This window comes from Capra hircus, chromosome 9, assembly GCF_001704415.2.
Source record: "Capra hircus breed San Clemente chromosome 9, ASM170441v1, whole genome shotgun sequence".
In the NCBI taxonomy this organism is placed as follows: Eukaryota; Metazoa; Chordata; class Mammalia; order Artiodactyla; family Bovidae; genus Capra; species Capra hircus.
The window spans coordinates 74458729-74475027 of NC_030816.1; the positions used below are offsets into that span (position 1 = coordinate 74458729).

A 16299-nucleotide genomic window follows, 5' to 3' on the forward strand; every position below is an offset into this window, starting at 1 on the left:
AGATATATGCACCCCATGTTCACTGCTGTGTTATTACTATAGCCAAGATATGGAAACAGCCTAAACGTCCATCAACTGTTAAGAGCAAAATGAAAATATGGTGTACAAAAAGAAGGAAGTCTTGCCATTTGCAACAACATGGATGGTCCTTGAAGTCATTATGGTAAGTGAAACAAACCAGACAGAAAAATTAAATACTGTATGATCTCACACTTACATGGAATCTAAAACAAACAAATGATCAAAAAACCCCAAACCAAGCTCAGAGATACAGTGAACAGACTGGTGGTTGCCAGAGGCAGGGGGCAGGGCTAGGTGAAAGGAATCAAAAGGTACAGATTTCCAGTTATAAAATAAATAAGCCATGGGATGTAATGTACAGCATGGTGATTTTAGTCAATAACACTGTCTCTTATTTGAAAGTTGCTAACAAAGGTCTGTCTAGTCAAGGCTATGGTTTTTCCAGTAGTCATGTATGGATGTGAGAGTTGGACTGTGAAGAAAGCTGAGCACTGAAGAATTGATGCTATTGAACTGTGGTGTTGGAGAAGACTCTTGAGAGTCCCTTGGACTGCAAGGAGATCCAACCAGTCCATCCTAAAGGAGATCAGCCTTGGGTGTTCTTTGGAAGGAATGATGCTAAAACTGAAATTCCAGTACTTTGGCCACCTCATGCGAAGAGTTGACTCATTGGCAAAGACTCTGATGCTGGGAGGGATTGGGGGCAGGAGGAGAAGGGGACGACCGAGGATGAGATGGCTGGATGGCATCACCGACTCAATGGACATGAGTTTGAGTGAACTCTGGGAGTTGGTGATGGACAGGGAAGCCTGGTGTGCTGCAATTCATGGGGTCGCAAAGAGTTAGACATGACTGAGCGACTGAACTCAACTGAACTAAAGAGAGTAAATCATAACAGTTGTTACCACAAGAAAAAAAAATTGTAACTTTGTGTGGTGACAGATGTTAACTAGACTTACTGTGATGATCATTTCACAGTATACAGGTATATCAAGTCATGATGTCCTACATCTGAAACTGATATAATGTTGCATGTCAGTTGCATCTTAATTGAGTGTAGGTAGGCACTGGACAAGAGGCTCATTCCCATCAGCTGCAATTCCAGCTCAGGTAAGCCTTATGAAAATCAGTGAGGAGCACTTGATAGGAGGCCTTGATGTCAAACTCCCCTCAGTTAATTAACTCAGCTAACTCAGGCAGGCCTAATGCTACGTGAGAAGCTTGCTTTCTGGATCATGCGAACAGTAAGTTCATTTTGTTATTTTCCTCTCTATGCTCTTTGGTATTTTTCATATTTTCTACTTGGGCTCTGAACTGAAACAAAGAAGAAAGGAAAATATATAATGCTTTTAACATTTCTTAAATGTTTTAAAGACATTTTAAAATCTGAGTCAACAAAACAAAGCATAAGTCTTCCCCCTTGAAGCTTTTATGTGCTCTGGAGAAGTCGACAAAAAAGCAAGAATGAAGGTAAGCTTTACAACACATGGCCAGGGTCTTCCCTGGTGGTCCAGGGCTGAGGACTCCATGCACTCACTGCCAAGGGCCTGGGTTCTACCCCTGGTTGGGAAGCTAAGATCCCACAAGCTGAACGGTGTGGCCAAAAAAATAAAATAAGAACAAAACGCATGGTCAGGATCACTGTTTACTCAGAAGAAAGGTAAATACATATAATAAGACACCTTTTCAACAATCATTTTTATGCTTTCTCCATTTTACACTTCTGCCAATTTACAGACATTCGGGGAACATAAGCAGAAAGATCACTTTGCTGAAACATTAGTTTTCTTTACAATTACAACATGAATTACCTTCATGTCCACTGTCGGGTCACCTTGCAGCAGTGTTCACTCATACTGGACGATGGCGTGGTCATCTGTGCTTTCTCGGCCATCCAGAATCATGCCATCTGTGGGCAGATGCAAAACCACATCCTGTCCAGCCTTGCTGAGTGGAGGCTCGTCCTTTTCTGTGAAAGAAAAGAAATAATTCATAGGAGAAATGATTCCCTATTTTTTCTCATTTATTATGAGAGGTATTTTTGCCAAGAGGATGTATAGCAAGTGAAAGTTATTTTCTTATTTTCTTTGCAATAAATTAAATCTGGAAAGTTAAGGCAAGTTCTTGGATTCACATAAAATTCACTTGGAATCCAATTTTAATCTAGGAAAACAGAAGAGGTTCATAGCTTCTTACTAGTTTTTATAAGGGAAGCTGACACAGAATTTGAGATATCCTAAAATATTAATAGCAAACAAGTATGTATTGATATTTAACTTTTCTCCTTCATGGTAATTCTCACTGTGTCCACTAAATATTAAACATGATGGACAGCTGCTCCAGGGATGGTTGATAGAAGCCATCAGATACAGAACACATTAAGAGCAGAATTGTGGATATTTTACTTGATTTAAGCATCTTATTAGAACTTATGCAAATGCACATATATTTTGATGAAGCTTAGTAATTTCTTTTTTGATGTGGACCATTGTTAAAGTCTTCATTGAATTTATTACAGTATTTCTTCCGTTTCATGTTTTGGTTTTTTAGCCATGAGGTATGTGGGACTTGGAACCCCCACCAAGGACCAAACCTGCACACCGCCCCCCCACCTCCCAAGCACTGGAAGGTGAAGTCCTAACCACTGGGCCACCAGGGAAGTCCCCAAAACTTAGTAATTTAGCTGGGAAGAAACAACTCTGCAGGCTTTTGTAATACATCCTTCTTGGCATCCACTATTCCACTATCTCCTTCCTCCTCTAGCACCAAAACTTGATCTGAATTTGGGGCTGGACTTCCTTAACTTATTTTGAATGATGTTGCTAAGACAGTGCTCTCTTTCTGCACAGCTGAAGTTGCCCTCCAAGCAAACTTCTAAGGGCCAATCCAGATACCCACTGCCTTGAAGAGGAAAAGTTAAAGTTTTACATAACCTCCTTCTCCTGCCTCTGTAACTCAGCTTGCCCCTTGCAAAGTCTAGATCACGTAGGTCACATAGTCCCAGAAAATGGGGACTTGCAATACTAGGAACTGGAGCTTATCTCGCTCACCCTTGTTCTGCTCTTTGCAATCACTCACCCCTGCAAACCTGCTTAACCATGCCTGTCCAGGTCAGGCATCCCCCTCCCCATCTTGACCACTGTTCCCCCACATGAGAAATCCCTTAGTTTAAACCAGCCTATTAATAGCTAGTGTTGCCCACTACAGTCTGTCTATAAAAACTCTGTAATCCCTTTGTTCGGGGCTCAGCGCTTAGAGTGTTAACTCCTCTGGGCCCGCTGGTGTAATAAACCTGACTTCTCCAGCTCTCCAAGTGTGGTGCTTGGTTTCTCGAGCACTGGTTTCTTCAACAGCCTGACATTTGAAGCTAGCAGTAATCCTATTATTTTCTCAGACTGCAAGGAGATCAAACCAGTAAACCCGAAAGGAAATCAACCTTGAATGTTCATTGGAAGGACTGATGCAGAAGCTGAAGCTCCAATACTTTGGCCACCTGATGCAAAGAGCTGACTCACTGACAAAGACCCTGATGCTAGGAAAGGTTGAGGGCAGGAGGAGAAGGGGACAGCAGAGGATGAGATGGTTAGATAGTAACACTGATCAATGGACATTAGTTTGAGCAAACTTCAGGAGATAGTGGAGGACATCCCACCATCGCACGCATGGACAGCATGCGGCAATCCATGGGATCACAAAGAGCTGAACACGACTCAGCGACTAACACAAGGAATCAGCACACTTGCTGTTGCCGAAGGGTACATATTCCTATTGAGAAAATGAGTCCCATTTTTACAGTCATTTAAAACAATGAGGACTAGTAATCAAATTATGCCACATAAGCAACCCCTGCCTTAGAAGACAATTGATCTGTTTTTTACCCCTTGAGCAAAGAGCCAGTGCCTGATGACTTTATTCTGCTTCTCCCAGGGAAGCAGAGAGATGACAACTGCTTTACTAATAGGCCCTCTTTTAGTTCTATAGAGAACTTTCCTTTGCTTCTGGAAGGTTCATCACTTTCCACACAATGGTTTACTACATTACAATTCTGGAATCTTTTGTGCCTTGCTGCAAAGCTTGTGGGATCTTAGTTCCCCAACCGGGATTGAACACTCACCCATTGTGGAAGTGGAAGAAGAGCAGAATCCTAACCCCCAGACTGCCAGGGAAGTCCTAGGCCCTCAAAGATTTAACCAAAAATATTTAAGATGGAAAAATCAGATAAGCTCGGAAATACTGCACATATTATAAACCTAATCCTGGCCCTCCTGGAAGAAAAAAAAAATCACTGTAGTCATTTACTTTTCTTTAGGGAAGCTTAAAGATATGGTTTATGAACACAGTAAAATCTTCATATCCTCTAAATTGGTCCTTGTATCAGAAATAATAGAACTGTATTTCCTCCTCAGTTTAAGTCCAGGCAAATTACACTGTATAATGTATTTAAAAATAAGTCAGAGCTGGGACTTCCCTGGTGGTCCAGTGGTTAAAAAATCCGCTTGCCATGGAAGGGGACACAGGTTCGATCCCTAGTCTGGAAACTAAGATCCCACAAGCAGTGGGGCATCTAAGCTCACACACCACAACTACTGAGCCCTACAGCCCGAGAGCCCAAGCTCTGCAACGAGAAGCCGCCACAATGAGAGGCCTGCGCACTGAAACCAGAGAAAGCCCACAAGCGGCAGTGAGGAGCTGATACGCCCGTAAATAAACACACAAGTAAATAAAATCTTAAAAATAAAACAACCCAGAGAGATTTGGCTTAGGCGACTTAAGCCAGAAACAGGACTTAAAAATAAACAAATGACAACAAAAAGAGGAAAGGAGTGTGCCGTCATTCAAAAAAAATTTGACTTGATGAAGAACAAGCTTAAATGTCACTTTGAGTTTTTGTTATAAAAATGTAATAAGCCAACGTGAAGTACTCTGGAAACACTGATTTCTTTTGAAGATTAAGCATATTTGGTATGATCCACAGAGATGAAATAAAACTCATATCCATCTTGATGGAGCATATCAAGGCGGCACTTTACGCAGAGAGGTATATTAACTACTCTGATTTTCTGTATGTTGCTCTGAACAATGCCTTATTGACAAGAAAGAGGAATCTGGGTCTTATTGCGTGGGCACCAATAGCCAAGGCTGAGGATATGGAAGTGGGGCCAGCCAGACTAAGAGAAGAGGCTTAGATATTAAAGGTCAAAGTCCATCTTGATTTTTCTGTTTGTTTGCTTTTGTGACCTTTTTTCTTCATTGTGCATTTTTCTTAATTGCAACATGTCAGGAAAAAGTTATTTACAACCGGAATATGATTGTCTTCATTTTTGGTGTGTATTGTTGGTCTTTCCCCATCGGAGCTGCCAATAATAGCAATTAATGTTGGTGATGCTGGTGTTTAGCTGGTCGGTCGCGTCCAACTCTTTACCACCCTGTGGACCATAGCCCGCTGGGCTCCTCTTTCCATGGGATTTCCCAGGCAGGAATACTGGAGTGGGCAGCCATTCCATTCTCCAGAGTACCTTCCCCACCTAGGGATTGAACCCGGGTCTTCTGCATTGCAGGCAGATTCTTTACCACTGAGTCACCAGGGAAACCCAATAATAAGTAACAACTACTGTTAATTGGGTGATTTCTTTGTACCAGGCATCACATGAAGCATTTTTGAGCCATAAATTCACCCAGTTTTCACAAGTCTCTGAGGAAACTAGGTCAGATTGGCGAACTTAGTTGCCTAAGACCACACAAGTGATAAATTTGTCAGTTGAGATGTCAGCTCAGATCTGCCTAACTGAAAGGCTCCACGTAACCCACTATATTTTGGGAGCACTCACATGTATTCTAGTTACAGTAAATATAAAGTTACATCCTGAATTTAACCTAACCTATTGATGTATTCTTACTTATTGATGTTTATTCATACATCCTACCATTGCTTGCGTCACTGCATAAACTTCACAGTTGTCACTTTAAGTCCCTAGCCTCTACCACTGGACATTACTTTGCTACCAATTTTCTTCATCATCATACATAATGCCACAATAATTTTTTTGCTCATACTTTTCTTTAGCATGGATCATTTTCCTTAAAACATATCTCAGGAGAATGAATATTTTAAGGTTCTCTGATATCTTTCTTGATTGATTTCCAAAAGAGACATTTCAATGTACACTTTCAGTGACCATGTATGATTAGAAGTTCTCCACATGCACACCACTGTAACTCTTCAGTAAACGTATTATTGCCAGTGTAATAACAGCGCATGTGTGTGTGCTAAGTCGCTTTAGTTGTGTCCGACTCTTTGTGACCCTCTGGACTTGTACTCTGCCAGGCTCCTCTGTCCGTGGGATCCTCCAGGCAAGAATCCTGCAGTGGGTTGCCATGCCCCCCGCCAGGGGATCCTCCTGACCCAGGGACTGGAAGAGTCTCTAAGGTCTCCTGCAATGGCAGGCGGGTTCTTTACCACTAGTGCCACCTGGGAACAGTAGCTGGTATTATTTGCATTTCTCTGATTACTTCTAAGGTTGAACATTTTCCCATGGTTATCAATTAAACATCCTTTTCTGGAAACTGTTCATATCCTTTGCCTACTTCTTTTTGTTTTTCCTACTAATTCACATAACCAGATCTCCTGCATTGCAGATGGATTCTTTATCAGCTGAGCTACCAGAGAAGCCCCTGATTCACATAAGCTTACTATTAATATAATAAATACACTGGTCTCATATCTTCCCAGACTTCTATTTGCAATTTCTTTTGTTTCTTGACATAATGAAGTTTTTCAAAACATGTGTATACTACATCCTTTCTCTTTGTGATCTCTTTAATTGATGAGAAAGTTATCTTCCCCCCAGATGTGTAATAGTGAATTTATTTTCTTCAAATCTTCTATGTATGGAGTAACCTATGGCCTAATTTTTTAAAAAATTATTTAATTCTTTAACCCATTTGGAATTTCTGTGTGATCAGATTTGCAGGCCTCAGTGTATTCCCACTGGTTATCTCAATAGTATTACATGATTATTTGCAACTCTTTTGTAATATTTAGTTGTAACACAAAAGGGAGAGGTTGAAAATGTGAGAAGCATGCAATAGGTCAGGCACTCACGGAGGGATGAGCTTTGAACCTTCCCAGGTCAGTTCTTTCCTTTGCTCTTGGAGTAGATGAGAGAGAGGCCTGGGGTGGCTATGCATGGGTTTACAGAGGGGATGGCAGAGTGCTGTCCAACACTGACTTTCCCTAATACAGATGCAAACTTCTCAGATTACCCAGCGTTTGCCTAGAGATCCTGGTTTTCAGGCTGAATATCCAGTGGAAAGAGCATAAGGGTGCTGGCCCTTGAGCTCTTGGAGACTGTATTCTCCGGGTCCTCTGAGGTCCTAACCGCTCCACTCCCTCCTTCCTGCTGCTCCTCACTTTCATCAGAAAACATAGACCCCCCAGGTCCTCCAGTCAGCCACACAATACAGCCAAGGTCCCATAGTGACATCAGGTACGTGGGAACCGCCTTTCTAATTCACAAAGCATGTCCACCCTTGATCCTCATGACAGCCCAGCTGGAAGGCAAGGCCAGCACTCAAGTCCTAAGAGGATGAGCAGGGAACCTCATGGAGAAGAGCCGGCTCTCAAATTCAGGACTCAGGACCGCAAGCCCCTTGCCCTGCCCTTTGCACACGACTGCAGGCAGATTGCGTCAGTTCAGCACACCTCTCTCTCCAGCATACTCCACTCCTTCCCACCTCCTCCCATCATCCCAGGTAGCTGCTTAGTCAGTCTCACCCTGGAAACTGTACTGAGGGCATCTCTGCTTCCAGGTGTCCTGATGCTGTTGGAGAAAGCATTCAAGTTGCCCCAGAATACAGCTCCACAACTCACAGAGCACAGCTCACGACTCATAGAGCATAGCTCACAGCTCACATAACACAGCTCACAGCTCCACAAAACACAGGTCACAACTCACACAACACAGCTCACAACTCACACAACACAGGTCACAACTCACACAACACAGTTCAAAACTCACATAACATAGCTAACAACTCACACAGCACAGCTCACAACTTACAATGCACAGCTCCACAAAGCAGGTGCTATGAGACCTTTGGGCAGGTTACTTTCTCTCACCAAGCCTTCCAGTACCCTGGGGATTATGAGAGAACCTAGATTTGGACAGGACAGATTTGTGAGGACAGAGTGAGTTCACGTGTCTAAGGAGCTTATAGCAGTACCACTTATCAAACTCAATAAATGTCCACAAAGAACAGGGCTGATGGGGTCTGCTAAAAATGTGTACTGTGCAATTCCACCTGGCCCCCTGCCCTTTTTTCATGGTCCTTGTATTCACCTCAAATGGACCCTAAAACATTTTCTGTAAAATTCTAAACCATTTTTATGCTCCTTTAGCCTTATACTACTTGTGCTCACAGCTTCAGAAAAACAAAAAACATTCATGAAGGAACCACTTAGTCTCAGAAGCACAGGGAACTTCAGGAGGTTAAGGATCTAGGTAGGAAAAACACAAGACACTCGGGTAGAGTGACCGTTGCCCTCTCTGCAGACAGAATGAGGGCATTTGGGCCAAGCAGCACCCTTCCATGCGTCCATATTCCTGGGATCCAAAGAACTTGTGAGCAGGGTGGCTCTTTTCGTGAATAAGGACCAAGCCCAGTGGTCATCTGGGTGTACCCTTGAGCATCTCCAAAGTGAATTACTAGACAAACTCCCCCCCACGCCCCGCCCAGAGAAAGGAAGGTCAAAAAAGGGAGTAAAAGAAAAAATGATCCAGAAACTTCTACAATAAACTAAAGTCCCTCCCCCCGACCCCCCATGGTGGATATATTCTTTCCTTGTTTCCACTTTCCTTTCTGTTTCCACTGGCTTATAAGAAAGCTCCATTTGGCAATGCTGGTTTCCTCCAGTTGTGCAGTGAGAAGGGAAAGGGATTTTGTTTCATTGGTGCTGGGATTTATTTTTGAGTCCCTGCTTGGGCAGAGGAAAGATGTGTGTCTAACAGCCATGGGTAAGCTGAGGGGTGCATGTGAAAGTGCCTCCTGCCTCCACTTCAGGGAGAAAACTTTGGGGTCCTTTGCAGTGTGTGTCTCAAGGCCTAGAAATCTCGGGTGACCTTGGATGTTTATTCCACTGGAGGTGGGAAGGGAGATGGGCCATTGTGGACACAGATTTCCAGACCATTCTCTTTGGACCTAAAGGTCATGGAGACTCCAGATTTCCAAAGTGGCTGAGGCTACGCCCCTCTAGTCTTGTTATGGTTTCACTCTTGCGTCATCATAAACCAAACAGCAACAGAGTGCAATCAAACACACTCAGCTGATCACAAGCAGGCCCAATCAAGGTTTTAGTTCCTGAGATCTTATCTCCAACTGCCACTTTTTTTTCTTTTTTGCCTCCTGTTTGGGTCTTAATTCTCATTCTGATCATCCCCAGAATAAAAACCATCAAACGAAAAGCATCCTTTTTAGCTCCTCTTCAAAACAGAGGTGCTTTAAACTTCATTTTCAATTAATCGAGTTCCTTTTCTCCCCACTCCTTAAAAAAGAGAACCATAGTTCATAGGAAATAGTTAGACCCACTTCAAAATAACCTTACCTATTCCCTTCCGAATTTTGTCTGATGAAAGCAACTTTAGGTGGAATCATGGATCCTGAGAGCCAACCTAAGAAATAAGGGTGTGCTATGAGCAATCTGGCATCTAATCAGATTTTGCTCTTGTAATTACTTGACACAGACCATATCTTGTAAGAATCTGAGACTAAAATAGACTTTCCCCCCTGAACTTTTCTCTTCCATTAAATCGAATTTCTGTGAATCCTTTCGGATCCTCGACCAGGCCGGGGCGTCGGGTGGCGTGCTTACCCAGGCGAGGCGAGGCCCGGGCAAGGGCCGGGGCACCGGCTTGCAGGCCTTCCTGCTCGCCCTCTGGGGCGCGGCTGAGGCTGTAGCTGCTGTAACCTCGATGCAGCGCAAACTTGCAGACGCTGCGGCCGCGCCAGGTGCAGTTGAAGAGGTAGCAGCCGAGCGCGGCGGCTGGGGCCGCGGGGCCGCCGGGGCAGCTCCACCACGGCCACGGAGCAGTGTGGCTCGAGGCAGCAAGCCTGCAGGCACTGCCGCCAGTCCCTCACGGCCGCCGGCGCGCTCAAGAAGCTGGCGCCGGCCGCGATCGAGTCCTTGGTGCGGATGATGGCGTCGGGCCTGGCCCTGTAGCCGCCGCCCCCGGGGCCCGGGCAGCCTTCCTGGGGGTCGCCGCCCGCGCGCAGCTCGAGTTCCAGCTCCTCCTGCGGCCTTTCCTGCTGCAGCTGTCGGGGGAACTCCTCCAGCAGCTGCTCCACCCCCGAGAGCTGCGCATGCAGCTCGGACAGCGGCGCGGAGGGCGAGCCGGCCGCGCGACCACCGGGCAGCCACAAGCACAGCAGCAACAGGCCGGGCAGTGCCCAACGCGGCGGCGGGCGCCTGCGCCCCGAGCCCGCGCCCTCCCGGGCGGCGGAGGCCATGGCGGGCGGCGGCGGAGGAAGTGAGGCGACGCTGGCCGTCAGAGTGCGAGGGAGACGGAAGACGGGAGAGCGCCGGCCCCGGGGTTCTACGGCGCGATCGCGGCGGGCGCTAGGCCCCGGGGACCTCAAAGCGCGGCCTCCCCGGGGCCCCGCTGCGTCCCCGAGGCCGCAGGCGCGCGGTCGCCGGCGAGAATCGTAGCGGCTGGAGGCATAGCCGGCCCGCCGCCTTGGCACCACTCCTCGTCCCTTCCTGGAAGCCCGGGCGAGACGGCGACTCTCTGCCAGGAGCCGGGGGCAGATCAGCGAGAAGGAGGGTGCGTCTACCGGATCAGCACCCGGAGGTGAACAGCGGCCGCGGGAAGTGGGGCATGTCAAGCCCCGCCCAGCACCGCCCCTCCGGGCCCGCACCCCGCAAGCTCGGGCCCGCCCATATTCGCTTTTGTTTGTTTTTTTTGTGTGTGTGTGTGGGCAGGGAAGGTAGCTGTCAGATATGCAGATGACACCACCCTTATGGCAGAAAGTGAAGAACTAAAACGCCTCTTGATGAAAGTGAAAGAAGAGTGTGAAAAAGTTGGTTTAAAGCTCAACATTCAGAAAACTAAGATTATGGCATCCGGTCCTATCACTTCATGGGAAATAGATGGGGAAACAGTGGAAACAATGGCTGACTTTATCTTTCTGGACTCCAAAATCACTGCAGATGGTGATTGCAGCCATGAAATTCAAAGACGCTTACTCCTTCGAAGGAAAGTTATGACCAACCTAGACAGCATATTCAAAAGCAAAGATATTACGTTGCCAACAGAAGTCCGTCTAGTCAAGGCTATGGTTTTTCCAGTGATCATGTATGGATGTGAGAGTTGGACTATAAAGAAAGGCTGAGCACCGAAAAATTGATGCTTTTGAACTGCGGTGTTGGAGAAGACTCTTGAGAGTCCCTTGGACTTCAAGGAGATCCAACCAGTCCATCCCTAAAGGAGATCAGTCTGGGTGTTCCATTGAAAGGACTGATGTTGAAGCTGAAACTCCAATCCTTTGGCCACCTGATAGGAAGAGCTGACTCATTGGAAAAGACTCTGATGCTGGGAGGGATTGGGGGCAGAAGGAAAAGGGGACGACAGAGGATGAGATGGCTGGATGGCATCACCTGACTCAATGGACATGGGTTTGGGTGGACTCCAGGAGTTGGTGATGGACAGGGAGGCCTGGCCTGCTGCGGTTCATGAGGTCGCAAAGAATCAGGCACGACTGAGTGACTGAACTGAACTGAAGGTAGCTGTGGGAAGAAGGTGCTGCCCCAGAGGGGCCTAGAGCCTCCCCCACCGGCCTTCACTTCTGGGTGGGCATTCTGGTTCCAAGCATGCTGGGCTTATTATTATTATTTTTTAATTTAAAAAAGTCTTTTTGTCAGTTAATAATTTATTGCCTTTTGACTCCAGGTGCACTCTTCAGTACACCCTTGGAAGATAAACAAAGGACTTCTTTTAAATCATTATTTTTATTTTTTCTAGTAGCAGGGAGAAGACATGATTTTATTTTATGTTTTATCTTTTTTTTTCTTGAAGTATAATTGCTTTGCAATATTGTGTTAGTTTCTGATACACAGCAAAGTGAATCAGCTATATGTCAGTATGTGGAAACAACCTAAGTGTCCATTGACAGATGAATTTGAAGATGTGGTACATATATATAAGGGAATATTGTTTAGCCATTTAAAGGAACAAAACTGGATCATTTTTGAGATGTGGATGGACCTAGAGTCTGTCAGACAGAGTGAAATAAGTCAAAAAGAGATGAGTGAAGTAAGTCTAAAGGAGAAGTGAGTGAAGCCAGTGTTCACTTTCTTACTTTATAAGGCTTTGTATTGATTGAATTTTTTGCTATGACTTGTAACAAAGGAAATCAAGTCCTGAATAGTCATTGGAAGGACTGATGCTGAAGCTGCAAACTCCAATACTTTGGCCACCTGAATCAAAGAACTGACTCATTTGAAAAGATTCTAATGCTGGGCAAGACTGAAGGCAGGAGGAAAAGGGGACAACAGAGGATGAGATGGTTGGATGGCATCACCAGACTCAATGCACATGAGTCTGAGTAGACTCTGGGAGTTGCTGCTGGACAGGGAGGCCTGGCGTGCTGCAGTCCTTGGGGTTGCAAAGAGTGGACATGACTGAGTGATCTGAACTATGAATAAAGGAAGTAATTTATTTAGTCAGTTATAAATATATTTATAAATTATAATTTGTAAAATAAATAAACTCATTTCCATTATTTTGGAAATAAGATAGCTTTGATTTGAAAGCCTAAACATCAAAACCTTATGAATGGACAGAAGAAATTTTATGTGAGGATACAAATGTCAGGACATGTGATCTGAAATAGATGGAGATGTTTCTTTGTTTTATAAGATCATTAAAGGTAAAAGTCCAGCAAATTGAGAGTTGCACATTATCCATCAGTTTATTGAAAGTTGGAATGAGGTTGTCATTCTAGTGACTGTCTTAAATGCTTTACAGGCAATAAACAAGTGAAACTAGTGCATGTAAAATCTTTACAAGGGCACCTGGCACATGGAAGATGCTCAATAAATAATAATTGTTATTATTTCTTGTTCTACCTTTTAAGTTTACAGGAAAAAACCAGGTCCCAGAGAAATAAGGGAGCTTCCCCAAGATTAGAAGATGTGCAACTAGCTGAAGCCTGAATCCCCTACAACCTGCCGGCCAGCAGTCATGTTATTAAGGTCATCCCCATCCTCACCCCCTTCACAGCGTCTGCTCTGTCCACCTGCCTGGAGCCCCAGCTCCCAGGTGACCCACCTCGTCCAGTGCTGATGGAACCATAATGAATTCCTGGCCTGAGCCCAGCAATCAGCACTGTCTCCCAAGGACAGAAAATCTAGGAACAATGGAATCAGTGAGGGAAGTGAAGCTGGGGAGGCCAGTTGGGCGAGTGGGCTGTGTGTGTGCACATAGTCCTGTGTGGGGTGATGGAGCAGAGAAGCTGCTCAGCTGAGAGGGTTCAGGGGGCACCTGTAGAGCATGGGGGACATGCAGTCCCTGAAGAGAGTGAAAGCAGGGGCTGCCTGACAACTTTCTCATCCCAGCAGCTTCCTTGGGCACCTCCCTTGGCCTCCTCCTTGGATTCTCTGCACAGACTTGTATATATCGATCACTTAGTGATGGGATTTGTCATGGTAAAATCTCTGTGGATTGGACTTCCCTGGCGGTCCAATGGTTAAGAATCCACCTGCCATTGCAGGGGACATGGGTTCAGTTCCTGGTCTGGGAAGATCCCACTTGCCACAGAGCAGCTAAGGCCATTCGCCACAACTACTGAAGCCTGAGCACAGTAGAAATGTGCTCTGCAACAAGAGAAGCCGCCAACATGAGAAGCCCAAATCAGAGAGTAGCCCCCACTCACTGCACATAGAGAAAGCTCACACACATCGGTGAAGACCCAGAACAGCCAGGAAAAAAAAAAAAAAATCAGAGTCTCTGAGTTGCAAACAACAGAAGCCTACTTCACAGTGGCCTGCGGGAAAGCACCAGGGAGCTTTGGCATGTGAGATATGTCACTTATGGGCAGGGCAGAAGCATCGCCAGGGCCAGAAAGAGGGCCGGGATCCAAGGGCGGAGACCCTCAGCCAGGGCAGTTGGTCCCCAGAGGCTACTTTCCTTCCAGGCCAGGTGGTCTGCATCTCCACCCCTCTGAACACAGAATTCCTGTTTCTCTCAATGTCTGATGTTTTCTTCCCTCCATGTACAAAGCCTGCAGTTACCGCAACTTAACTTCCCGCAATGCACAGAAACTGAGCCCATGGACTGTGGGTCAGGAGAAACTGTTAGGGTCCAGCTGGGTCCTGGGGTGCCCAGGTGCCGTTACTGAGGTGCAGAGGTCTTGGAGGTACAAGCATGAATTTAGAAAGATGTAATGCTGACCCTATATGCGAAGGCAGCAAAAGAGACACAGAGTTAAAGAACAGACTTTTGGACTCTGTGGGCGAAGGTGAGGGTGGGATGATTTGACAGAGTAGCATTGAAACATGTATATTATCATATGTGAAATAGATCGCCAGTCCAGGTTTGATGCATGAGATAGGGTGCTCAGGGCTGGTACACTGGGATGACCCTGAGGGATGGGATGGGGAGGGAGGTGGGGGGAGGGTCAGGATGGGGAACACATGTATACCCATGGCTGATTCAGGTCAATATATGGCAAAAAAAACACCACAATATTGTAAAGTAATTAGCTTCCAATTAAAAATAATTAAATAATAAAATAAAAAATCCAAATTAAAAAAAAATTCCTTAAAAAAATTTCATTTATTTATTTATTTATGGCTACACTGGATCGTTACTGTTGCGTGCCAGCTTTCTTTAGTTGTGAGAAGCAGTGGCTAGCTGCTGTGTGCTGGCTTCTCACTGTGGTGATTTATCTTGTTGCAGAGCATGGGATCTAGGAGACAGGGCTTCAGTAGTTGTGGCATACAGGTTTAGTTGCCCCACTGCATGTGGGATCTTCCTGGACCAGGGATCAAACCCCCTGTCCCCTGCATTGGCAGGCGGATTTTAACCACTGCGCCACCAGAGAAGTCCTCCATCCTATCATTTAATGATTCTTCTGTCCCGGTGGTTAAAACTGTGGTATTAATCTTTCTCTTATTTTCAGTGTCAAAAGTACTCAATGAGTAAACTTAGCAGAATCTTTCAGTTTTTTGTAATGTATTTTCCAACTTGAAAGTGCTCAAAGAATAATAGGAAAATAGCTAGATTTTATGTATATTTCATACCTTGACTAAAAGTACCATTTTGGTTTTTCACTGATGCTATTAGACTGATAATTGCTTTCATAAGATTTAACTTGTTTTCTTCATTCGGTATTACAATGCAGCATTTTAAAAAATTCCAATAAATTGAATGGGATGTTCAAACAAGATCTAAGGTAAGTATAAGAATTCTGTTTATTTTCAAAGGTAGTGAGAATGTTATGATTTTGTCCTAGCACTTTGAACTACACAAGGCCCAGAATGTACTTTATGGTTAAAGATTTGCCATAGTATCATGAGGGGATGCTAAGGAATTCAGTTTAAGGTGATGAAATCACTATCTGGTTCTCATTTTCTGTCCCAGAACAAATTCATAAATCCCCTCATAAGGATGCTCCTGTTTAATAAATGCATGCAACTAGTATTTAGCATGGAAATAATACAGGTTGAACTGTGTAGATTTACTTTCTAAGGCAAGGTAAGAAATTAGAATATATGTTGAAAGATGGAAAGTATATTATTTTCAGGTCAAATAAGTTGAATATAGGAAAGATTTGTTCTCTAGTTTTGTGCTCTTACAGCTTACTGAGGATGTAAATATATTTATCTATATGCCTATATATTTAACAAATAGCAAAATGTGTGTAACCTATATGTATGCTATGTTTGCTGCTAAGGTTTCAAATGATAGGCTACTTACTTCCGTCAACAGTCAAAACTATTGAGTGAATTTGTCATCAAGTTATTCTTTTTTTGAGTAAATAATTTATTAATTTCTTAAATCTGAGTTTAGCTAAAAAATATATATATATATATTTCCAGAGTTTCCAGCTGACCTAGTGTTAGGATCCCAGGCTTTCACTGCCATGGCTTGGGTTCAAACCGTGGTTAGGTATCTGAGATCCCACAAACCACAAGGCGCAACCAAAAAAAGAAAAAAAATTTCCTTGTCTTCTTTATGTGGAGCTCAGAGAGCTACTTTTAAAATATAAGCTAGCTACTACATA

General features: G+C 44.6%; 1 protein-coding gene across 1 annotated transcript; it reads right to left on the reverse strand.

Annotated features, from left to right (window-relative positions):
• Positions 1649–10911, reverse strand: LOC108636740 (low-density lipoprotein receptor-related protein 11-like). Its single transcript, XM_018053342.1, is given in 3 exon segments — positions 1649–1990; positions 9890–10073; positions 10075–10911. Coding segments are annotated over 3 exon segments (756 nt in total). The 5' UTR covers positions 10525–10911; the 3' UTR covers positions 1649–1868.